Genomic DNA, 24523 nt, shown 5'->3' on the forward strand with positions numbered 1-24523 from the left:
CGTGTCCCCTGCACTGGCAGGCAGATTCTCAACCACTGCACCACCAGGGAAGTCCTCCCGTTTCTACCATTCACAAGGAGACCAAAGTTGGCAAACACGTATTGCTTTATTTAGTGTTTCTCTGGATTGCAGAAGTGTCAGCAGTGGGCTGAGATCCCCCAGGAGGGCAGAGGCAGCTGGGCAGTCCCCCAGCCCCTCTGGGGAGGTGGGGGGGGAGGGGGAGAAGCAGCAGAAAGAGGTGATGCCCCTGCAGCTCCTCCCAAGGCTGGCCCCTTCCCCAGGCTCCCAGGATAGGGAGGGGGGTCAGGGGCCAGTAAAGGCCCTATTTCCTTGAATTGGGGCCAAAGTATATGGGCAGGGTGTTTGTCATCCTAAGGCATGGACTCAGGCAGGAGTGCTCCTCCCACCTGGTGGCCCCCAAGGGTGATTGCTGGTCAGGAAGCCACAGGCACCCTTAAGGCATGAGCCTGTTTCACGGGGCCCCCGTCCCTGGGAGAGGCAGTGAGGTGTGCTGAGGACAGGGCTGTAGTCTGGTTTTGCCCCAACCTGCTGGATGACCTTGGGCAAGTCCCTTCCCCTCTCTGGGCCTCTGTCTCTTGCTCGTCACACCAGGAGACTAGACTAGGTGATCTCTCAGAGTCGTCCAAACTCTATGCCCTAGATTCGTCCAAATTCTATGCCCTAGGGGTCCTGTCCCTACTCCAGGATGCCCTCAGGCTGGGATGATATTAGAAGGGCATTTTTAAGGCAGGAAGGAGGGGGCAGGCAAGGGTGGTCTCAACCCCCAGGGGGATGTTGGAGTGGGCTACAGGTGGGCAGGCAGACAGACAGACAAGGTGCCAAGGAAACGAGGAGGAGAGGGTGGCCTGGGCAGGGAAGAGGGCACCAAGACCCAGACCGCCCACCCTCTCAGCTCCATTCCCTGCCCTGCTGGAGTCAGGGAAAACACATCCAGTGTGTCTTGGGGGTGGGAAGATGGCTTCTTTAAAAAATAGTTTCCTATAAAGCATCAAAAAATCTCAGAGAAAACCTCAGCAAAAGTTCCCTTCTCTCAAATATTTGGCATTGGCAGTGGGGCTGGCGTGGCTGCCTCTGGCCCCGGCTTTCCTATTGCTGTGGCCCGGCCTGGCCCACTCCTGGGGCAGCTCCCTGGTCCCTGCTGCTCCCTCAAGAGAGGGGCAAGCGGCAGGCAGGAGTTTGTTGGTGGGCTTCAAGGTGTCCCTGGGTCCCTGTCTGGAAGCTCGAGTCTTTGGTAACTGGGAAGGGGAGAAGGGGATGAGCAAAGCACTGGGAGGCGGGAGGGGGGGGTCCAGTGGGCGCCTTCATCACCGAGAGTTCAGCCGTGGGGCCACCTGGGGGATGGGGGAGAAGCCCAGGTGGTGAGCAGGAAGCAGAGGTGCTTCGAGCACTCGTCTTCACGGCTTAGATACGTCACAGCGCGCGGGGGCAAGCTGGGGGAGCGGTCTAGAGGCCTCGGCGCTGGAGACTCCAACCCTATTCCCACGGGAACCACTGCCCAGGCCAGAGCGGGCCTCCCTGCCCCCCAGCACACCCTCACCCCCTTGGTTCCCCCCCCATGCTGCCATCTTTATGACCCTCTGCACTGTGGGAGCTCAAAGGACCCACGGCGAGGTGCCCAGGCTCTGCCCAGCACTGCTGAGGTTGGAAGGCTTGGCCGCCAGAGGCTCTGCCCTGGCCCCAGGGCCCTCAGCCGGAGGCAGCGTGCTGCTGCCAGGCCCCACTCACCACAGCCAGGTGCCCGTTCTTGGCCTTGGTGATGAGCAGCTCCGAGCCGGTCGTGAAGTCGATGATGCCATCCCTGCCGGGACCCCCTGCGAACGTGATGCTGGAGGGAAGGTGGTGCGTGAGGCCTGTCCCCCCCCCAACGCGCGCACAGCCCCCTCCCCGCCCCTCCCCGCCTCACCTGCCCTGGTTGATGTTGATGCTGTTCACACGGTCGGCGCTGAGGGCCGTCTTGGTCAGTGTCTCAATCACGTGGTCGCTCTGCAGCACCACGTCCCCCTGGGGGCCCAGATGGGGTCAAGGGTCAGGCCCTGCCCAGAGCCGGAGGAGCCGCCCCCTCCCTGCCTCCCAGGCAAGGGGCACCTTCTGCTTATTGTCCTCCCGCTGCACGTGCAGCACGAAGAGGCTGTCGCTCAGGCTGCTGACGGAGATTCCTGAGGGGGGAGGGCAGGGGTCAGGGATCAAGGGTCAGAGCAGGGGCCCCCCCCAGCCAGCCCTGGACTCCGGCTCACCGGTCAGGTTGGCGTACTCAATCCTCTGCTTGACTTTGGCATCCTCCACAATGACCACGGCGTTGGGCGTCAGCAGCAGCTGCCGGGAGCGGGGCTTGTAGCCCTTGCGGTCGTATTTCACGACGGGCACGGCGTACTGGGGACAGAGGGTGGCTGAGGGGCCTCCTCACCTTCTGCCCGGGCCCTGACTCCCCCACCCAGTCCTCGGGCAGCAGAACTGTTTGGGATGGAGGGTGGCCGGCAGGCAGGGTCTCACCTGGATGGGCTCGGAGCCCAGGGCCTGCAGCACTTTGGGGCTGATCTCATCTGCACCTGCAACCCAGATGGGGGAGGGGGAGGTGAGAGGAGAAGAGAGGGGACTAGGATGGTGACGGAGGGCTTACGCACTGGAAAGTCAGGGGCTCACCAAGCCGTGTGCTGATGAAGAGCCTGGGGACACTCTGGGGGTAATTGTCCTTCTTGCCCTTGAAGATCTCACTAGCCACGGCTTTCTGCTGCAGCTGAGGAGACAAGGGCAGGGAAGGGGGGCTGTCAGAGGGGTGGCGACCATCACAGCAGGGACAGACCCAGCCTCAGGAACTGAGACAGCCTCCCTCACCCTCTCTCTGGCCCCAGCACCAGAGGCTAAGCCCTGCCACCAACACTCCCCTTTAGCCCCTTCTCTCCCTTACCCCCATCCCCACTGACCAAGGCACAGGGCTCCTCAGAAAGGTCATGACAGACAGTAGTGTCAGGGTTCAGGCCCCACTTTGGGGATAATTCCCCATCATAGCAGGCCTTGGAGCCCCTGAGATAAAGCTCCGGCCTGGGACCTGGCTGGTTGCTAATACTCAAAAAACTACTACAGGTTGGGATTTCCCTGGCAGTGCAGTGGTTAAGACTCTGTGCTTCCACTGCAGGGGGCAAAGGTTCGATCCCTGGTCGGGGAACTAAGATCCTGCGTGCCACGTGGTGCGGCCAAAAAAATTTAAAAATTTTTTTAAAAAAACACTACTGCAGGTTAACTCTGCTGCGTGGGTCCTTTAGCATCATCCTATACTAAGTTGGCAAATACAAGGCACGTCAGCCACCAATGTCTCTCTCTGGAACTACTCTATCAGACGCAAGCTGCAGCCTTTTCAACACAGGGCTCTGGGCAGCCTCTACCAGGCCAGGGGAGCTGGTCTAGAAGATAAACCCTATTTGCTGTGCAAAATCTACTCCAGCCTCGGCTTCATACATGAAGCCAAACGGGCTGGGATCCATTTGAGGGCACGTGGTAAATTGGGGTGAAGGTCCTCCAGGCCAGCACTCTTCGAGTGGCCCCCTGGCTAGTCCCCCAATGTCTGCCTCCCAGCCCCATACCTGCTGCTTCCACTCAGGGCTGATGCTCCGGCAGTACTTCCACACCATGTTCTTCCTGCACAGCTCCCGCAGCAGCTCCGAGGCCTGTGGGCGTGAGCGAGGTCAGGGCACCCAGGCAGCCTGGCTCCCTTCCCTCTGAAGACAACAGGCATGTGCCTACCATCAGGCCTTGGCCTAAGTGACACCCCCTCAACCTGGATCACTCTTCCATTCCTGAGTTGTTTCTTTGCAAAGAACTCATTCTTGGGACTTCCCAGGAGGCGCAGTGGTTAAGAATATGCCTGCCAATGCAGGGGACACAGGTTCGAGCCCTGGTCCGGGAAGATCCCACATGCCGTGGAGCAACTAAGCCCGCGCGCCACAACTACTGAGCCTGCGCTCTAGAGCCCGCGAGCCACAACTACTGAGCCCGCGTGCCACAACTACTGAAGCCCTAGTGCCTAGAGCCCATGCTCTGCAGCAAGAGAAACCACCGCAATGAGACGCCCGCGCACCGCAACGAAGAGTAGCCCCCACTCGCTGCAACCAGAGAAAGCCCGCGCGCAGCAACAAAGACCCAACGCAGCAAAAAATAAATAAATAAAATGAATAAATTTATAAAAAAAAAAAAAAAAAAGAACTCGTTCTCTGCAGCCCAGCTCCAGTTCCCTTCCCTTCCCTGATGGCTCCTTTGGTCACGTGGTTATTAGGTCCCTCCGCTGAGCATGCTGGTGGTTCCCACGTCAGCAGGGAGGGCCCACGGACCTCACGCAGGGCAGGTGGCGGTGTGGGCCAGGAAGTGTCCAGGATATTCCGGGGCAGCTGCCGCCGCAGGTTGAGCAAAAAAGAGGTGCGCACGTGATCCAGGAAGAAGGCATTCTCGGGGCAACGGGGTGCGTGGCGCAGAATGAAGCCGCGGATGAGCCTGTGGGTGGGGGTGAGAAGCCTGGTAACGGACCCCCGCACACACACACTCTGCACCCCGCGCCCCATGGCGTCCAGTGCTCACCGCCGGATGGTCTGTGCTGCCCGCTTCCTCTTGGCTGCCTTCCTCCGGCCCAGCGTTCCTCGCCACCACGACTGGATGCAGATGGCTGCCGAGACCACAGACGGCTGACCTCTATCTCCTCCCCACCCTTACCCTAGCCCCTGCCCTCCTGAAGACCCCTGGGCCCCCAAACCTGATCGCTTCACTCGGAGGAATTTCTGCCGCCAGTGAAAGCCCCTCCAGGTGGCCTGGATCTTCGTGGCTGTAGTTGGGAAAGAAAGTCACTTGGCCAGAGCGCAAGGGACCCGGCTGGGGGCCGGGCACTGTCAGACCTCACTGAGTGGCATGAGTGAGGGGAGTGGCTGAATGAGCATTAAGTGAAGGGAGAGTAAATGAAAGAGCAAGGAAGCGAGCAAAGCAACATGAGAACATGCTGAGTGTGTATCCAAGGGCAGGAGAGGGGGTGCTGGGGCTGGTGACGAGGAGGGCAGCTGAATGTGGGCGTGGCGGACTTCCTGGAGAAGGAGCCCAAATGCAGTGATTTCTTTCCTGCTCCCCAGAATGGACTCCACTGGGATAGGAAGGGTGGGGCCCCTCTCTCACCCAGGCTCTGCCGCCGGACCTCCAAGGCGTCCTCTGTGGCAAACAGGGTCTTGGGGAAGCGGATGAAGATCTTGGTCCTGTGAAGGCAGCACTGATCAGCCTCTGGTTGCCACCCCCGTGCCCCCCAAACACCAGGCGTGGGAGCCACTCACCTGCCCATCTTGTACTCTTCCGGCTTGTAGCCGAGGTACCTGACCAGCACAGCCACCCCATCCTGGGGCCGTCCTGCCCATATGGGCCATGTCTCTGGGCACAGTGACTTGTACCTGGGGACAGGAGGGGCAGAAATGCACTCAGCCCCCACCCCTGCCAGCATCCTTCTCTGGGGTCCCAAACCAGCTTTCCCGGGCATCTGCTGGGTGCTCCCACTGACTCACAGCTCACAGAAAGCCTGAGAGGTCGCTCTGTTACTATCCCCACTTTAAAGATGAGGAAACTGAGGTTTCTCATCTGCCGAAGGTCATGGGGCTAGAAAGTGGTAGAGATAGAATTCACACCTGATTGACTCCCCAGACCCCAAACTCAGGATAACCCCAAAGCTGCTCTATCCTTTCTGAGCTGATTGGAAACTCTGTCCTTTTCATAGGCTTTTACTATCTCCGCTGGTGATAGATAGGCATGTGGATATGCACGCTTCATGGACCCCTGAGCAGCTGCTCTGTGAGGGCAGGGCCTGGGGGGGGGTGGGGAGGGCTGGTCTTTGCTCTACCAAGCTTGACATTAGGCCTGCAGCATGGAGGGGCCCCTGGTGTGGATCCCACAGCAGCTCAGAGCCCCGTCCCTGAATGGGGCTGAGAATCACTGTCCTCCCTCCCGGGATCTAGGAGCCTCCGACGACCCTCCCACCCCTTTCCCCTGGCGCTGAGCCAGGCCCCGCCCCCACCTCTGCAGGAAAGCCTCGTATTTGCGGCGATAGGCAAAGCCGGCTCTGCGCACGCGCAGGTTCTCCATCAGCCCCAGGTACTTCACCTGGTGCCGGATCAGCACCTCATCAAAGCGGCCTGGGGGAGGGATAACCGGGTGGTCAGAGGGCTTTTGCCGCCATACGGCCGTTGCCTCTGCAGGGGAGGCACAGCCTGCACCGGTCCAGGGGACAGAGGGCTTACCGGGCTGCTTGGCGTCATTGGGCTTGATGCAGCGGACGTAGGCAGGCTCCTTAGACTTCAGGATCTCCACCAGCTGCAGGAGGCTCATCTTGAACTGGGTGGCCACCTGCTCAGCCAAGATGAACGGAAGGTTGGTTGGAGCTGGGCTGAGGCTGCTAACCCCTGCAGATGCCACTCCCTGTGGCAGAGCTCCGAACCCCCCCAGAGACCCCTCCCTGGGGCAAAACAGAACCAGTTCCCACAACTACCCCTGCCCTGCGTGGGCCCTTACTTTTTTTTTTTTTTTTTTTTTTTTTTAATTACAACACTTTATTCCAGCTTCGGCAAAGGTCAGAATTCTGAAGCTCCTGAAGACTGGGCAGCATTTCCACGTGAAATGTTACAACTTTACAAGTTTTGTTTCTTATTTAATTCTACATGCAGGAACTGAAAGTTGGTAAAAGAAAAAAATGCAAAAAAGCCAGAAAAAAAGATGTAATCAAGTTGTAGGGTATAGATGTGCTCTTCAACTAAATTTACTGTGCCTATTGGAAACCAAATGAAAGACAACTATCCTAATAAATTAACAGATTGCCAGAAACAGGCTAAGAACCCTCATTTCTATTTAGTGGGGAGAAAACAAAACAAAACAAAAACGAAAGCAAAATGAAAGCTCTACTATTTCCATACTTTGTTTAGAGACAGAGGCTATAAACCCATGAAGGTCAACAAAATCTCCAGATCCCCTTCTCCCACCACCCCTCCCTCACAATAGAGGAAGGGGCCAGACTACATCACCTGCATCCCTCTGGCCGAGCTAGAGACCTCAGTTTAAGAACCTCATTCCCGTCTTAAAAATCCTGCTCAGGTCTCCTGGCAACCTCAATCCTATGTCTTCCTTTGGCAGCCACTCTTTCTCTTTTTAGAATTTCAGGGCTGCATTCCTAAACAATGTGTCCTACTCCTATGCGTTCAACCGTTATCCCTGTACACTGCACAGCAGGAGCTTCAAGGACTTCAGGCCTGTGGGAGAAGCGGATGCCTCAGCAAAGATTTGCAATCCATTGTGGTCCCATTAATGCCAGGGGCGTATGCCTGGGGGTTCTGGAAGCATCAGGAAGGGGCAACTATTTCAGTCTGTGGGGTAGGGGGCATCAGGAAGGGTCTTCTGAAAATAACCCTTCAGCTGAGAATTAAAGGATAAGTAGGAGACAGCCAGAAGGAAGGCAGGAGGGGATGGCATTCAGGCAGAGCAACCGAGTGAGCAAAGGCTTGGTGTACACAGGGAACCACAAGCAGTGCAAGGACCCAGAGAGGGAGAAAAAAAGATAGTGTTAGAGAGGCAGCATCATGGTAGGACTCGAGAGCCACATTAGGGAGATTAAATTCTATTCTGAGGGAAATAGGGAGCCAAAGAGGAATTTGGAGGGAGGGAATGACAGGAAAAGATCTGCCTTTTGGAATAGCTCTACAGCAGACAGGTGGAGGATGGTTGGTAAGGACAGATGGGAAGCCAGGAGACCACAGAGGAGGCTGTGGCTGGCTCAGAGGACCGAACTGAAGTAAGGGTTACAGAGAGGCCGAGAGGCAAGGGTATTCAGGCAGCAGAAACCGGCAAGATCCAACGGTTGTTAGGATGAGGGCAATGGGGGAGGCTGAAGAATCAGGGATGATGCCCAGGTTTCTATCCTTCAGGACTGGGTGGAGGGTGGTCCCTGCCCTGAGTTAGGGAAACAGAAGGAGCAGGCCTGGGACACTGGATAGTCAAGGGCCCTTTATAGACTACTGGGGTCTGGAGTGCCTGCAGGCCACTTGGAGATCAGTGGAATCTATGGCTTGCTGGAGAGGCCTGGATCGAGTGGGTGTGTCCTCACGAGGGTCAAGGAGCGGGATATGAGGCCAAGGATGAGAATGCTCAGGGAAGGGGCGGGGGTGGGGAGCAGAGGGCAGGGTCCCAGGGAGTCAGACTCTGGACAACATGCTGCCTCCATGGCCTCCCTGCCTGCATGTCTCGGCCTGTAGCACTGTGGCTTCTACCTCTCCATGACCTTGTTCTTCCTGGGACTGCCCTGGCACTCCTCCTGCCAAGCCCAGCAGCCACACCTCTGACCACAGCTCACTGGAGCTCTCCCTGCATCTGGCACCACTGGCCATATCTGCTTTTCCCCGTCTCTCTCCTTGAAAATGTCACTTTCCTGTCCACCTCCTGGTTTTTTTTGGACTGTGTACCTGTGTGGGGCCCTCCGTCTATCTGATAAGCACCTACTCATTCCCAAGTTATCTCAGATGCTTCCTCCTCCAGGAAGCCCTCCATGACCACCTCCCCTCTTCTACTCCCTCAGGCAATTTGCTGCTCCCTAAGTTTTCATAGCACCCTGTGCACATTTCTAGGAGAGCACCTATTCATTTTTGTATCCAAAGTGCCCAGCAATGTCCACTACAAATGTCTGCTGTGGGGGTGAATGCACGCAAGTGCCCGCACAGACACAGGTGTCCACACTTAGAGACAGTGCACACACAGGTACACATGGAAGTAAGCACAGATGCACCCACGGGCAGCCTCCCAGACACACACCGATGCACAGCCAGGCACCAGTGAACACACGAACTCACACACACACTGCTAACTCGCAGCTCATGCAGGCACTGGTCCCGCTCCCGTGCACACCCCCCTCGGGTCCCACAGCCTGCACACCGTCTCTGGCCGCTTCTTGTCACTGAGCTCGCTCCGGTCGAAGCACTGGCTCATGATGGGATTTTCCGAGCTGCACATGGTCTGTGAGGGCAGAGCAGGGCGTCATTGTGGGAGCAAAGGGTAAGGCCTGTCAGATTCCTGGGGCAGAGGTTATTCAGAGCCCAGTCCGCGAGCCCTCCCCCTGGTCCTCCTCACCTCCTTCAGGTTCCGGAACAGAAGGTCATTGTTTTTATCCAGAAACCCTGGAAGGAGAGAGCAGAGGTGAGGGGAGGGAGAGCCCCTCTCCCTGCCCACCGTGGGGACCCAGCCCCAGGATCCTCACCGGTCACGTTGTAGGTCACCTCCCCAGCATAGTGCAGCAGGCGGAACTCCCCGCGGCCCAGAGATTTCCTGGTCCGCTGGTCAGCCAGCTTGTGTCTGGGGGTGACAGGGAGAAGAAGCTGCAGATTGCAGGCCTGAGCCATGCACCCTGCCTGCTGAAGAGACTTCAAGAGAGGAACCAGGCATCCCGTAAAAAGCTGGCAAGGCGGGGCCACCTCCCTGCACAGAGGCCGCCACAGAGGCTGAGAGAGGTAGATGGCTTTGTCCTGGGTCACACAGCACCAGGACGGGGACCTTGGTCTCCGCACCGCCAGGGCATGCTGGGTGGAGGGCTACTTGGCGTTGCTTTTGGCTGTTACATGGCTCTGCTCAGAGGGCTGAGTTGCTGCCCACTACATTTTAAGACTGGAATCTGCCCCAAGAGACTACTTATGTCTTAAGCATGTTTATACCCTTTAGCCCGTTTTCTACTTTTAAGAACAATTCCAAGCAACTAACCAGAGAGACCAGGCAGAGATTTAAGGCACAGAGATAGATATTCGTGGCAGCCCTGTTTTCCCAGCAGAAACCTGGAGGCTGGACGGGGCCCCCAGAGGCTGGGTGAGAGCAGTGGAGTATCTGCTTTAGAGCCGCTGGAGGAATTGTTTTGAGGAAATTTTTCTGTTTGATGATACAGGAAGATACTCAGGATATAACATCATCCTGAGCCTTACACACAATAAGTTCTCAACTACGAAAAAAAAAATGTATAGAAAAAGGCAGGAAGAAAATGTCTCGAATTATTAACAGTGGTGACCTCTAGGTGACAGGATTACAAGTGGCTTTTGCACACGTTCCAACTTTTCTCTGATGAGGGACATTATTTTTACAGCCAGAAAAAGTGTTTTTTTTTCTTTTTTTCTTTCTTTTTCAGGCAAGGCTTTATTGGGGCCCCTGCTACAGCAGGTGGGGGGAGTGAGAACAAACAACAGGTTCCCTTGCTTGCTCGCTCCAGAGAAAGGTTTTTAATATTCTCTTAAGCAAAAATTGCTCAGGAATTCCCTGGCAGTCCAGTGGTTAGGACTTGGCACTTTCACTGCCAGGGCCCGGGTTTGATCCCTAGTCGGGGAACTAATCTGCAGCCCTGGGCCTGAGTCCCAGCTCTGGACTTAACTAGATGTGAGATAACCTCGGGCAAGTGGCTTCATCTCTTTGAACCTCAGTAAAACCTCCTCTAGGGGTTGCTTCAGATTAGAGGAGGTGATGTACTCAAAATACACAGGGCAGAGCTGGAACAGAGAGGCTTGTTTCTTTTCTCCCCTCACCCCGCTTTAGGGGATTCCTTAAATATAAAGGAATTTCCAAATAAGGAAGCTAGGAAAATCTTAGGAAGTTTCATTCTCAAAAGGATAAGGAGGAAGCCGTGCTCCTCGCTTGTGACTCTGCGGACGCAGCAGGAGCCGCGGCTCTGTGCGCCTGTCCTTCACTTAGTGCCTCCTCTGGTCATCCCCTTGTGACTGGTGTTCAGTGATGAGGGGGCACTGCAGGCTTCCACAGGCTCTGCCCCAGGACAGCCCCACAAGCCCACTCACGTCAGGAAGTGTGGGTGGTGCTTGACTGTGTCCTCCAGCTTCTCCAGGAAGGTCAGGTCCGTGGCCTCCCCGGGGCGCAGACACTCCTCATCCTGGGGGGTGTGGCAGAGGGTTAAGGGTGTGTCGGGGAGGGACTGCAGAGCACAGGGACTCAGGGGTCCCCATGGGAGGCGCAGACACAGAGGAAAGGGGCAGGTCACAGGGAGCCTCCCAGACCTGGCCAGCACCTCACCTCACCCTCCACAGACAGCCCTGTCCTGTCTCTGCTCAAACTCTGGCTCTCTGCGGACAGGCCCGGAGACCAAGGGGAAAGGCGTGATGTCATCCCACCCAGCCCCCAACACGGGGCCTTGGAGGAGCAGACGGCTCACCAAAATGGAGATGATGCCCTTGAACTTCTCCTCCACCAGGTCACAGATGATCTTGTTGTTGAAATACTGGACAGGCTCCCACTGAGGGGCAAGAGGGGAGGAAGGCATCATCATGGGGCCCTGGCACCTCTCCTGGGGAGACCGACGTCTGGGCGTCAATTCCATGGCACGTGGGGATGCCCGCAGGCTTGCACTCACCGCGATGCCCTCTGCCTCATACTCCTCCTGTTCCGACTTGAGGGTGAGCTCAATGAAGAGCTGCTGCAGCTTCTCATTGCAGTAATTGATGCAGAACTGCTCAAAGCTGTGAGGGAAGCGGAGGAGCCCTCAGTAATTTCAGGGGACATGGGACCAGGAGCAGGGGAGGGGTGGGATGAGGCCCCACAGCTGTAAGGGAAGAAACACAGAGCAGGACCCAGGTGGCTGGGAAGACACTGGCAGGGATGTGAGAGGCCGGGGAAGAGGAGAGGCGGGGAGACGGGAGGAGAGACAGGAAGGGGACAGCAGGGCGCTGACCTGTTGTTCTGAAACACTTCGAAGCCATAAATGTCCAGGAGCCCGAGGACCGTGGTGCTCCGCCAGCTGGGGCTCTCAGCATCCTAGGGCCAGTTGACCGAGAGCATGGGTCCCAACGTTCGCCAGCTCCCAGCCCCGGGCCTCCCTGGTCTGCCCTCCCTGCCACCTTGGGAGCAGCAGGGGCCAAGCCCTCACCTTGGAGGCCAGCGACCTGTTGATCTTCGTGACCAGCCAGGTAAAGGTGCGACTGTACACAGCCTTGGCGAGTGCGTCTCGCGCGTATGCAGCCTGTTCTAGGTTTAGTGGGCTCAGGAGCTGGGGGTGGAGAGTGAGATGGGGAGATGAATGCAGCCCCTTCCCACCCCTGGCCCCTTCGCACTCAGGAAACTGACCACTCTGCCCTCCCCGCCCCCAATGAGTCTGGGGTTGGGGGCCACCAGGGGAGGACACAGTGGCCCCACCAGAGGGAAGGTGGTGTAAGACAAGAGACCTCATTCCTGAAAAAAAAACAAAAAACAAAAAAGAGGCCTCATTCCTGGAGGTGAGTCTTCCTTCCAGCCTCACCCTCTTGCTGTGCGACCTTGGCCAGCTCCCTGAGCCTCCCAGAGCCACCCGCCTTACGTCCTTCCAGCATTGCTAAGACCAGCTGAGCAGACCAGAGGAAGGGGATGATGGGAGGGGGGCTGCCGTACAATACCTGCTCCCGCCCCCACTAGCTCCTGAAGCAAACGCTGGGCCTCACCTCTTCGCCCTTGGCGATGATCTTCCTGTGTGTCAGGGCTTCCCGCAACGTTGAGCCTTCCACACCAAGGAGCTGCCAAGGGAAGGGGTCGGCCTGGTGAGGGTGCACTCCCCCCGCCCCAGCTGCCCTGCCCTCGCCCTCTGCTTGCTCCACTCACCCTGGTCAGATACTTGAGCTGGTTCTCGGTGGTGACCTGGGCGTTGCTCTCCTCATCGGCAGCAAAGTGGATGTTGCCCAGATGCAGGACACTGGCCACGATGCTCAGCAGGTCCTGGGGGGACGGAGCGGGGCAGGTGGGGGTTACAGGAGGGGCTGAGAGCCCCACAGGAGCACAGAGTGGATGGTCAGAAGGACCCGGGAGAGGGGTTTCCCTGGTGGTGCAGTGGTTAAGAATCCGCCTGCCAATGCAGGGGACACGGGTTCAGGAAGATCCCACATGCCACGGAGCAACTAAGCCTGTGCACCACAACTACTGAGCATGCGCTCTAGAGCCCACGAGCCACAACTACTGAGCCCACATGCCACAACTACTGAAGCCCGCGCGCCTAAAGCCCGTGCTCCACAACAAGAGAAGCCACTGCAATGAGAAGCCTGTGCACTGCAATGAAGAGTGGCCCCCGTTCACCGCAACTAGAGAAAGCCCGTGGGCAGCAACGAACACCCAATGAAGCCAAAAATAAAAAAAATAATTAAAAAAAAAGAACCCATTGCTTTCAAAAAATTAGCAAAAGACAGACTGTCTCTGGCAGAAATGGAACTCCTTCTGCCTCTTCTTATTTTCACATAAACAGAGACTATGGTACCTGCATGCAGCAACGAAGACCCAACGCAGCCAAAGATAAAATAAATTTTAAAAAGGAGGCGGGAGAGGTGGTAAAGGAAATTTGAGAGGAAAAGGTGGCTAGAGTAGAAACGGGGTGTAAAGGTAGACGGAGATTTTCAGGGTATGACAGGAGGAAAGGGAGGGTCCCAGCAGAGGCCTCACCTCCACCTCATCCTCGGTGAAGTCGATGACCGTCAGAGCCTTCCTGACAACCTTCCAATCATTCTTGTCGTTGATGGAGGAGACTTTGGCGCACTGGCCCTGGAGGAAGGGCAGAGCTGGGTTCTAGCCGTGGCACTGGGCTCCCTGGGTGGCACCCGCACTGCCTGGCCCCTACTCACCTTCACCAGGTACAGGTAGCTCTGGGGGTTCCGTTCCAGGCCCAGCCTGCGCAGTGTCTCCTCCTCGCCCCCCTCCAGCAGCTGGTAGAAGACGTGGAAGTTCCTCTCCCCGTGATTCTGGTGCACCACCCGGGACTTCTCCAGGAGGTAACTGAGGATGTGGCCACCCACAGGGGCGCCCTGTGGGCAGGGCAGGATGTAGCGACTGCTCAGGGGGACTGGGGACAGAGCCCATCTTCCCCTTCCTCTCCTGCCCTCCGAATTCGAGCTCTGCCAATGGCTCAGGCAAGTCGCCCCCTCTGGCCTCAGTTTCCTTCTCTGAGAAATGAGGACGCTCAGCCCTATCTACCTGGCGGCTCCACTTGGATGTCTGACAGGCTTCTCAGTCTCAACAGGCCTGAAACTGAGTTCATCTCCCCACCTCAAACTAGCTCCCTCTTCCCATCTCGGTCAACGTTCTAGGTGTTCAGGCCAAGCAGTCTGCAGTCCTGGAAACCTCTTTGTCTCCCACACCTCACATCCAATCGGACAGCCAATCCTGCTGCCTTAACCTTCAGAACCTCCAGCATCCAACCACTGCCACCACACTGGGCCCAGCCACCACCATCTGTCATCTAGATTTAATAATCATCAGCTTCCTAACTGGTTTCCTTGCTCGGCCTGGTTCTCTACCATCTATTCTCAACAAAGCGCCAGAGTGATCATTTTAAGAGGAAAGTGAGGTCATAACACACTTCTGTTTCAAACTTTCGGGACTTCCCTGATGGTCCAGTGGTTAGGACTCCGTGCTCCCACTGCAGGAGACACAGGTTCGATCCCTGGTCGGGGAACTAAGATTCCACAAGCCACATGGGCACGGCCAAAAAAAAAAAAAAACCCAAAAAAAAAACCCCAACTCTCTAGCCTCCCTTCCACTCAGAGCTTAAAAAAAGTTCTTACAAAGACCCAAAAGGACCCACAGCATCTAGCCTCCTCTTCTATTCCTTGGCCCCTTGCTCTCTTCTCCAGCCACTCTGACCTCTTTGCTGTTCATGAACACATCAAGCACTTTCCCCATCAGAGCCTCTGCATTGGTGGTGCCCTCTGCCCGGACTCTCCTAGGTATCTGCACAGCTCATTCCTCTGTCTCCGTCAAGCTTTTACCAAATGCCACCTTCTCAGTGCCTACTGTATCTGCCTCATTTAAAACAGCAACTGCTCCCGCCCCTTGCCTCATTTTATTTTTTGCCGTGACACTTGTCAGCTAAATTACATTTTTCTGTTTACTGTCTATATCCCTGGAGGCAGGATTTCTGTCTGTTTTGTTTCACTGCTGCACCACCAGCACCTGGAACAGCGCCTGGCACACAGTAGGTGCGCAATAAATATTTGCTGGTGCCAAAGACCTGGCCAGTGGGCGCCTGCTGAGTGGGAATCCCACTCCCCCTGCCCTGCCCCACCCACAGGTACCTTGAAGTCAAACTGCACATCCATGTACTTCCCGAACCTGCTGGAGTTATCGTTCCGGAGGGTCTTGGCATTTCCAAAGGCCTAGGAGTGAACGGGGGTGTGAGGGGTGCCTGGCAGTCTCTCTCTGCCCCTCCCGCCCCCCAGATCATGCTGTCCCCTCACCTCCAGCACGGGGTTGCTCTGCAGCAGCCGGTCACGCACGGCACCGCCCCGCTCGGGGGCTGGGCAGGTCTCAGCATAGAACTGCAGCAGCCGCTTGGTGGCCTCTGTCTTGCCTGCCCCGCTTTCCCCAGAGATCATCACTGCCTGGTCCCGGCGCTCCGTGCGCAGTGCCCGGTACGCAGTGTCAGCCACCGCGAACCTAGGGCAGAGGCCCGTCAGGAGCTTAGGGGGCCAGGGGTCAAGTGGCTGCAGGGAGTGGGAGTCCCACAGGTAGGACCGGGGGTGGGCACTCCCATGTCTAGTGGGGTTCACAAGGGGCTGTACCCTTGAGGATGGGGGAACCCTCCAAGGTGTGGGTCAAGGGAGATCCTTCCCAGCTGAGGATGGGAGTCATATTCAGATGGAGGATTGAGGGGATCACTCATGGGTGGGGAGATTGGAGGTCATTCAGGTGAAGGTTGAGGTCCCTCAGAGGTGGGGGTCAGAGGGTCACTGAGGTTGGAGGGCCATGTTCAGGTAGAGCTAGGGGAATAAGTCATGGGTGTGAGTTGGGGTGGAGGCTGGGGGGGGGGGTCCTGCCCAGATGGAGTAGAGAGATTCACCTTGGGTGGGCACTGGGCATTCCTCACAGATGTGAATTGTGATTCATTCCATGTGGGAGGTCGGGTGGAGTCATCTCAGGTGGAGATGAGGGGGTCACTCATAGGAGGGGGGGTCACTCACAGGTGGGGTGGCACCTCATAGAAGCTGACGCCCCGGTAACGCTCCATGTGTTGCCGGCTGTAGATCTGCAGGTCCCGGTAGGGGTTGACAGAGACCAGCACAGGGCCAATGTAGGTCTGGGGGTCAGGGGAGGAGGGTCAGAAGTTTCTCCCAGAGGCCCCTGAGCCTCTTTCCCTCACAGCCCGCATCTGTGCCCCCAGCACCCCCTGCATCTTCCCACTCGGGCCTCACGTAGATGAGGTTCTCCCGGAAGCGTCGCCGCAGGTTCTCGATGAAGGCTGCCTCGCTGGTGAAGTTCTCCAGCAGCACGAAATCCTGTACCCCGACCCGGTCACGGGCGGTCAGTGCACTCTCCATGGTCACCCGCACCCCGTCACTGCCCAGGGCCTGCAAGGAGGGGCCACGGGAGAGGGTCAGCGGCAGCAGGGTAAAGGAAGGCCACTTCTCCCCTCTAGCATAGACTGCGGGACTGAGAGGACAACCAGGGGCACAGGGACACAGGGAGCCTGGACACACGACGCAGGGAACACCCAGGAGACGGGTGTACCAGGCTGGGTACAGTGGGCTTGGATGGCAGGAAGCTGGCACACGGAACACTGAGGACGCGGGTCCCGGAACAAAGACCACATGGGACCTGAACACAGGACACTGGAGCACAGAGCACCCAGAGGACACGGGGGCAAGGCCACTGAATCCAGGGAGACGCTGGTTTTGTGCAGAGAAAGGGGGGGTCATGAGAATAAGAGAAAGAATGCTCTGTTGACCTTGGACAAAACCCCTCCTCTCTCTGGGCTGTGTCCTTCTCAAGAAGGAGGAGTCGAGATAGACCAAGTGACCTCAAGTCCCTTAGCTCTGGGCCACGTGTGACAGGTGCTTTGTAGGACAAATAGCTCAAAGTGAGTTCTACAGGCAGGGTGGGGCCATCTCTCCCATGCCCACTCCCAAAGTCTCCAGGGGGAGAGTGTCTAGGGACCTAGCAAGAGGCCACCCCAGGCCACAGGAGAGAGATTCCCCCAGGGGACCTCCCATCCCAGCTGGGCTCATCACCCACCCCAGAAGGGGGGCCCTCCCTCCCACAGCTGAACCACGCCCTCCCCACCAGCTGCCAGGTTCCCCAGACACACTCCTCCCCTGAGAGCCCCGGAAAGCCTCAAGGGAGTGGGGATTTTACCGCGGAAAACCCAGCTCCCTCCGGACCCCGTCAGAGGGTGGGGAGAAGTACAGGCTCAACAAGGCCCTCACCCCACAGCACACTCTTCAAAAGGGTCTGAGGGCTCTAGGAAACTGACACCAAGAGTGTCAAGGGTCAGAGAAGAGCAAGGTGGCTGCCGTGGTGGGAGGGGGGTGTAGATCCCCAAGAGGCCACTAGGCCTCCTCCAACCGCAGACCACCCAGACCTCTGGCCCGGGAACCCCTCAGGGTCTGGCCAGGGGCCTGCCTCTCTTAGGCCTGTCCCTCACTGCCCCCTCCCCCCTCCAATACTGTCCCGAAGCTGCTGCCAAATCTGGCCCGAGCTCCAGCCCCCTTGCCCTCTGGGTGACGGGTCTCGGCGCTCTCAGCCCTCCCCGGGAGCTATTCGCCCGGCCCGGGTCCGAGAGCCTCACGGCCCTCCCTGCCTCGGCCTCCTCTCCCTACAACTTTCCGGGACGTTTTTCCACCCGAAATTCCTGGGCCGCGCCCGCTTCCTGGCGGGGCCGAGGCGGCGCCGCGAGGCCGGGAGGGACGCCCGGGACCCCCGCCCTGCTCACCAGCCCCGCTCACCGACGCTCGGTAGCGCATCCTGCCCGGTCGGCCTGGCGCCCTGCTCCGCTGCCCGTGCTCTCGCCTCGGGGCTCGGCGGCGGCGGCGGCGGCGGCGGCGGCGGCGGCGTCACGAGGGAGGGGCCGACCCGCCCCCCGTTCCGCCCCCTCCGTGAGCCTCGGAGGCGCGGGACTCCCCGGGCACCCCCGCCTCCTTCGGTGCTTGGACTCGGGGGCCCCTCCCCAGCTGGTAGGGGTGGGGCAGGAACTAAGGGGGATCTCGCGGCGTGGGTGGGTACAAGGGTGGGGGTGGGGGCGGGGGCGGAGCTCCCCGCCGGGCAGGGGCTCCGCCTGAGTCAGGTTTTCCAGGAGGGACTTCGTTGGTTCCAGGGTGGGGCCCGGAACCCGCGCGGCCGCCGCGTCTACACTGACCCGGAACTCACTTCCGGGCTTGTGTCTACACTACGCACTAGGCCAGGCGCGGGACTCACTAGGCAGAGGCCCGTGGGTCCCGGAGGAAGCAGGATTTCCCTCCCCCCCCTCACTCCAACCTCGAGTCCCGGGAAAGTTAAAAATAGAACGAAATGTCCAAATACGGCCGGCGCGCCCAGGCGGGCGGAGCCTCCGTGCGGGACACTGTCCACCCCCGTACACTCTCTGGAGGGTGGATCCCGTGTCTTTTAAGTCTCTAGAAAATCTCTTTAGTTTCCCGCGTCAGCACAGAGCGCGTACCCCAGGGACGAAGACAGCCAGAGCACCTTTGCCGAGCGCGGTGCGTGCCCGGCCTCCATGGAGGGCTCAGCTTTCCATCTGGGGAATCCACGTCCGACTTCCAGCATTTGGGGCAATACCTTTCTCCCCTATCGAGGACATCCCGACTAGGGCCCCTGTGCCCAGGGGCTCTTCACCTCTCTCCTTCCTCTGGAGAGGGTCTCCCTCTCTTTTCCCTCTGGATCTCTCCATACTTTCTGCCCAGGACATCCTCCCTCTACCCAAACCAGCCCCCAGCAGCCCCGCCCTCGCTGGGCTCTCGGTGGGCAGCAGCCTGGGGGGCAAACTCTAGCTCAGATCCCAGCGCTGGTGGGGGTGTGATGGCTAGTGCTTCTTCCAAAAGGCTGGGCTGCTTCTCACAAGCTGTATGACTGCCAGCAGGTCAGTTAATTTCTGGGAGCCTCTCCTTCAGCCTTAAAACGAGGCTAATACCTGTCTCAAAGGGCGGTTGAGAAGGCTAAGATAGGGCGCCAAGGCACCTCCCAGGCCTTCAGTAAACACCACTTCCCTCTCTCGGCCAGACACTCTGCACACACGCTTGGAGCAGACCTACTAAGAGCCAGGTCCTGGGCCAGACAGGTCACACTTCTTATATAGCGGGGAAAGCCCCTCAGGCGTGTCTGCCTGCCAGTTAACAAAGAGCTCTCGAACTTTACCTGTGCCCCACCTGACAGATAAGGAACCCGAGGCGCAATCGCCGGATGCTGACTTGACCTAGGGGGCCAAAGGGTAGGGGTGGGACCCAAAGCCTCAGCGTGCCCCTCTCTCGGACCTGGGCTCCCCGGGGAGGGAGTGAGGTTGCGGCAGGTGCGGGCTGTAGCGTCGTGGGGAAGGCTCATTACCTCGAGAACAACAGCCCGGCCGGAGCCGCGGCCCTGGGGACCCCGCGGCGGGGGCGCCAGCTGGGAGATGGGGCCCTCTGGAGGGAGCGAGGGGACTGGGTGCCACCGCGCGCAGCTGGGAGATGGGTGGGAGCGGAGGGGGCTGGGGTCTTAAATGCCACCAGCTTCGGGCTGAGGGCGGGAGGAGGCCCCCTCCGCGAGGGGACTCAGCCTCCCGCTCACCCGGAGGGGAGGGCCTTGGAAGACTGGAGGAAGGGGGTCCAGCCGGTCCCCACCAGGAGCACGGCTCTGGGGCGGTACAAGGACTAGGCTGGCTCGGCTGGCGGCCGCCCGCGGGCCCGAGGCGAGGAGCTGGCAGAGGGGCGGGGCCTCGCGGCCGCAGTGCCCGCTCCGGCCGCCGCCGCGTCAAGCGGCAGGAATGAGGGGAATCCGCGTGCGGAGGGGTCCGGCCGGCCACCCCCGCCCGAGCCCCGCCGCCGCATTCCCCGGATGCCCGCTGACTTCCTTACAGCCGCCGCCCGGTGGCGGAAGGAGGGGGCGTCTCCGCTGCCAGGCGGGCCAGAGGGCCTGCTCCCCGACCACAGTCCCTGGCCACCGCCCCAGGCCGCCTCGCCTCACTGGACGGAAGCGCCCGCCCGGGAGAGGGGGTAGGGAGGCGGGGGACAGAGGGTGTGAGAGACACCGCGGCCAAGGCTGCAGCGCCGGGCGCTTCCTGCGTTCGGAGCGCTGTCTCCTGGTACTGTACTCCTTTCAATGCCCTCAGCCGAGCCATGAGGTCTGTATTATTACCCCCATTCTACAGACGGGGAAACTGAGGCTGGGCAGGCGAATGACGTGTTCAAGATCCCAGGATTAGTAAAAGGAGAGGTGAGATTGGAACCGGGAAGTCTACCACAGTCTACTCCTGCAGGGCTGCCCTGAGGGAAAGACGCCTGCCTAGCGGCTGGAGGATTTCCCATCTTCTCTGTCAGGGTTAACATGCTACCTGCCAGGCCGTGACCTTCCTTAGCGAACCCGTGACCGCAGTGCCCAGTACCCACCCTTGGCGGTGTTGTGTGACTATTGACATGTAGGCCTTAGGAATAGCAGCTAGGGAGTGGCCCATGACCTGTGCCCCCTGCATGGCCCTGGACCTAGGGGCTGGCTGCAGGCTGGGGTGCAGCTGTGACCCCTGAGTGACCCAGGACTTATTTCCCAAGGATGCCTGAGTCTCCTCCCACCTGGGGAGGTATTTCCCATAAAGTTGGCGCAGGCCCAGCAGACCTGGGTCATCCAGTGCCCGTTACCTAGTATGGGCCAGGTGCCCCCAAGCCTGCCCTCTGGAGTGGGGAGGGCAGTGGGCAGCCTCAGGTGTTCCCCCAGCTCAGGGCTATGCGGGTCTGGAGAGGGTGTTCTGAGGACCCCCAGACTGCTGCTAGAAACTGATTTCCACTGAGGCAGCCTCGTGGTCTGTTAGGGCAGCGGAAAGAACCATAGCCTATCTCACCCACAACGCATGCTGGGCACAGAACAGGTGTTCAGCTTTTTTTTATCAAACATATCTTAAGTCTGGGCCCAGGCTGCCCCACCAAGGACTGTTCCAGACTCAAGGGAACTGTTGCGAGGGGGAATGGAAAGAAAAGGTGGGGACTTAGGGGTTCTACCTGATATCTCACTGGGCCCCAGTCAAGGGCTGTACACTCTGGCTCCAGAACCATGGGCCTTTTGCCTGCCAGACACCTCTGCCTGGGGGTCCAGCAGAAGTAAACAAAGCGCCTTGCCCCCTAACCTATCCTCCTTGTTCAGTACCCTGTAAGATGAGAGGAGGCAGGCACCTCCAGCTAGTCATCACTGCCTGGCATCAAAAGGCCGGCCCTCCTCGCTCCACTCCTCACACCAAGGGGTCACTGCCTGCTAAAACCTCCCCTTGGTTCCTCCATCACTGCTCTGCCCCTGGACCAAGCAAGCAGCCTCCAAACTGGCCTCCCTGCCTTCCTCCCTCCAATCCATTTTCCCACAGCCGCCTGTGGTATTTACAAATGCAAATCCGATCAGTTAACATCTCATGTTAATAGAGTGAAGGTTTATAGGGCACCTGTCCATATGCCAAGCACACCCACTGCTTCTTGCCAGGCCCCTGTATGTGGACTCCAGTAGCCCCCTGTGTCCTCAGTTTACTCCACTGCTCCTGCGCTCCTGTGTGGGTACAGGGGCAGCCGTCTCCAGTCCCTTCTCTCCCCATGTCTTCCTCACCACCACACACAGCCAGGAGGAGCTGCTTCCGCCTTTGCCACCAGCCGCGTGGCTCTAAGCTTCAAGCCTTTGCACCTGCAGCTTCCTTGGCCCTCGCACCCAAACCCCTCCCCACCTGACTGACTCTTAGTCATCCTTGAAGATTCGGCTCAGGTATCACTTCCTCCAGAACCCCTTCCAGACTCTCCGCAACACACAGTCCCCTCCTTATCGCATTCCTCTCTGATCGAAGGTTTCCTTGTCAGTCTCTCCCAGGAGACTGCTCCCGCTCCAGGCCGGCACACAGTGGGAGCTCAATAACCCCTCGTGGACGCCTGTGTGAATGAATGAATCACAGAGCCCGGGAGTGTGAGCAGAAGGCCGGAGCGTGCCGGGCGTTGAATAGGCTGTGGGCCAGCCATTCATTCTCTCATTCATCTCGGAGCCCCCCAGCCGCCGCACTCACACGCAGAGGCCACTGGCGCGGCTGGGCCGGGGGGCGGGGAACGGGAAGGGGCGGGGCCCGGGCGGCTGCTCCGGAACCCGGAGGCAGAGCCGGCAGTCGGAGGGCCCCAGAGGGCGCGCGGGGCGCCTGGGTCACGCGACCCCAGCCGCTACTCGCCGCCCTCACGTTACGCGCAAGAAATCTAAGTCTCCAACAGGCCGAGTCCCGGCGCCACCGGGTCCTGGGACCCCGCACGGGCCGGGCAGAGCCCACCCTCGGCCCCAGCGATCCCTGGACCGGCGACCCCCGCCTCCCCAACCGTAGCTCCGGGCCTGGCTCGCCGCCCGGCCGCTTACCCTCTCCTCCATCCCGCCCGCCAGCGGAGCCCCCCCCACCCCCGGGGCCACGCGGCTGCGGCCCTCCCGGAGTTCCGCGTACCCACCGGCTTGGCTTCTCGGGTGCGCGGGCGGGGGCCAGGTTAGGCGGCGTGGCCGGCTCCGGAGTCGGCGGCCCAGGCACGCTCTCCCCGCCCAGGGCCCGCCCGGGGCCGGGCCGCTCCCTGTCGTCATCCCGGGCAGGGCCCAGGCCCCGGCGCGCGCGCGCACCCTCCGGCCCCGCCCCGGCCGCCCCGGTGCCGGCCCCGGCCCCGGCCCCGGCCCGCGTCCGTGTCCGCGGCGGCTTGGTGCAGCACACTCCGCAGCCAGCTCCCGGGGACGAGGCGCATCACAGTCATTCACACACACGCACACAGGCACCCTCCTCCGGCTGACGACCGGGCCCACTCTCTGTAGTGCTGGGCGGCGGGTGTCTTGTGGGGTTCTCCCTTCTCATCCTAGGGCGCCTTTGCATCACTAGAGCAAACCCGACCCTGCCCTGCGTGCCAGGCCAAGTCAATTCTTCCCCTTTTCTGACTGCCTCGCTCCATTCACCCTCCTTCTCCACCCACGCTACTGCTCTGAGCCGGCCAGTGTCTGTTCTTCAGGCCAGACGGGAAAGCAGCGGCATTAACTGAGCCTGTACTATATGCACCTGGAGCTTTGCATGCGCTGGTCCTTAGATCTCAGAGCGGCCCCGTCACCTCGGTGTTGTTAGCCCAGTTCATAGGCCAGCCCACTGAGGATCAGGGAGCTGGAGGAGAAGGGATTCAAACCCAGACCCCGCTTGGAAACACTCTGCTCCTGGTGGGCTTAAACCCTACCCTCTTCCTTCCATTTACCCCTTCTTGTCTGGTCTGTTCCTGTCCCACCAAGGATCAGAATGCTTCCCCACTGCTCACCTCTTTCCCAAGGGGTTTGCTTGAGAGCAAGCTGCCGGGCCCTGGCGAGACACTGCCACCCTTCCTCCCAGCCCAGAGCATCCCAGCTTACAAGCTTGCAGGGCCTGTGGGGATGAACCACACGGATGATCTCCCCGGTGGGTATCAGCTCCACTTGCAGGGCCATTCCGTCTGTGGATAGCCAGCGTGCTGAGCACTGGGGCCTCTGAGCAAAAGCCCGTCTGCCTGCCCGCCCGCTGGTTCTGGCTGCTCCCGGAACCAGGAATCTAGTCTCACGCTGGGATGGCCGCTTGGTTCAGCTTCAACTCCAGCCCCGGGGGATGTGTCTGGTCCAGTGCCTCAGGACACAGCTGGAACAGCCCAGGTCTGATTGGGAGGCCTCTTGGCCCAGCAGGGTTGGGGCAGGAAGAGGAGGGGCTGAGGGATGGAGGAAATGCTTGTTGTCCCAGGTAACCAGAGGAGCTGATGAAGCCACCCATGGGGGACCCTGGGCTCCAGGTCAAAGGGTAGGAGGCCTTTCCCCCCAGCAGCTCCATGGCCAGGCCTCTCCCGCTGCCCTCTCGCTGGTATCAGCTGGAGAGCACAGTGACCACTCCCCAAGTCAGAATATACATCCTGCCCTAAGCCAAGAGGATCCGTCGATAGGCACTGCCCCTCCTGCAGCAGTCCCCCCCCCCAGCTTGTCCGCCTCCCACAGCGGCAGGTGAGCCCCTGGAGTTTGAGGCGCCAGGCTGCTGGGGACTGGCCATGTTGGGCAGAGGGGTTAGCTGGAGAGGCAGGAGGGCACTGTGAGGAGGCCCCTGTCCCACCCTCCTCTGGAGCCTCAAATGCTTGAGGTTGGTTCCTGGGTGGCTTGGTGTTGGGGAGCCTTAATCTTGTTTGCCCCTTACTTTTCTGCAGCACCTTCAGGTGTTCCCCACCCCCAAATGTTCCTGTTTTTCTATCTTTATTGTTGCTAAATCACAGCTGACACTTTCCTGGCCTGGGACTGAGCCCTCAGGTCTCCGGCCATTCCTTATAGGAAGTGTGAAGGGGGAAGTGGATGGGGAAAGCGATCTTTCCAGAGGAAGATGCTGGCAGGGGAGGGGTGGAGTCCAGCGGGCCTGCGCCGCTGGCCCCTGGCCCCCTTGGGCAGGCACCTTTCCCCAGGCACCCTTCCTTCCCTCCCTTCAGCTTCCCCCGCCCAGGAAAGGCCAGCAAAGCTTCCTTCCTTCCTTCCTCCGGGAAGCACATCTATCCAGGGCAGGCTCATCCCCGGCGGCCACACAATG

The 24523-nt window shown here is 59.4% G+C and overlaps 1 protein-coding gene across 6 annotated transcripts; it reads right to left on the reverse strand.

The window, feature by feature from the left end:
• Positions 1-87: 87 nt before the first annotated feature.
• On the reverse strand, positions 88-23615 carry MYO1C (myosin IC). 6 transcript variants are annotated; one of them, XM_036836552.1, is made up of 32 exons: positions 23344-23615; positions 16200-16355; positions 15969-16084; positions 15246-15444; positions 15084-15164; positions 13635-13814; positions 13456-13554; positions 12628-12741; positions 12471-12542; positions 11924-12043; positions 11729-11811; positions 11411-11516; positions 11213-11293; positions 10842-10933; positions 9272-9366; positions 9145-9191; positions 8950-9030; positions 6276-6381; positions 6053-6170; positions 5322-5435; positions 5170-5246; positions 4760-4828; positions 4588-4672; positions 4344-4503; positions 3600-3683; positions 2662-2755; positions 2512-2567; positions 2256-2391; positions 2107-2177; positions 1925-2022; positions 1747-1846; positions 88-1352 (listed from the first exon to the last, which is right to left on the reverse strand). In XM_036836552.1, the coding sequence occupies exons 1-32, from the start codon at positions 23416-23418 to the stop codon at positions 1326-1328; spliced, it is 3192 nt and encodes a 1063-aa protein (XP_036692447.1). In that variant the 5' UTR covers positions 23419-23615; the 3' UTR covers positions 88-1325. The 6 variants fall into 6 exon arrangements, with proteins under 6 accessions (XP_036692447.1, XP_036692449.1, XP_036692452.1 ...); XM_036836554.1 differs by lacking the exon at positions 23344-23615 and adding an exon at positions 22419-22533; XM_036836557.1 differs by lacking the exon at positions 23344-23615 and adding an exon at positions 22415-22497.
• Positions 23616-24523: the final 908 nt, after the last annotated feature.

The sequence above is a fragment of the Balaenoptera musculus genome, chromosome 20 (genome assembly GCF_009873245.2).
Source record: "Balaenoptera musculus isolate JJ_BM4_2016_0621 chromosome 20, mBalMus1.pri.v3, whole genome shotgun sequence".
Classification (NCBI taxonomy): Eukaryota; Metazoa; Chordata; class Mammalia; order Artiodactyla; family Balaenopteridae; genus Balaenoptera; species Balaenoptera musculus.

Coding starts and splice junctions, on each gene's coding strand:
- MYO1C (XM_036836552.1), bottom strand. CDS start 23,418: ATGGCCCTGCAAGTGGAGCTGATACCCACCGGGGAGATCATCCGTGTG. Junction 3,684..4,343: donor CGCCACCTGCCCTGCGTGAG/GTCCGTGGGCCC, acceptor TCACGCCCACAG/GCCTCGGAGCTGCTGCGGGA. Junction 1,353..1,746: donor AGAACGGGCACCTGGCTGTG/GTGAGTGGGGCC, acceptor CCCATCCCCCAG/GTGGCCCCACGGCTGAACTC.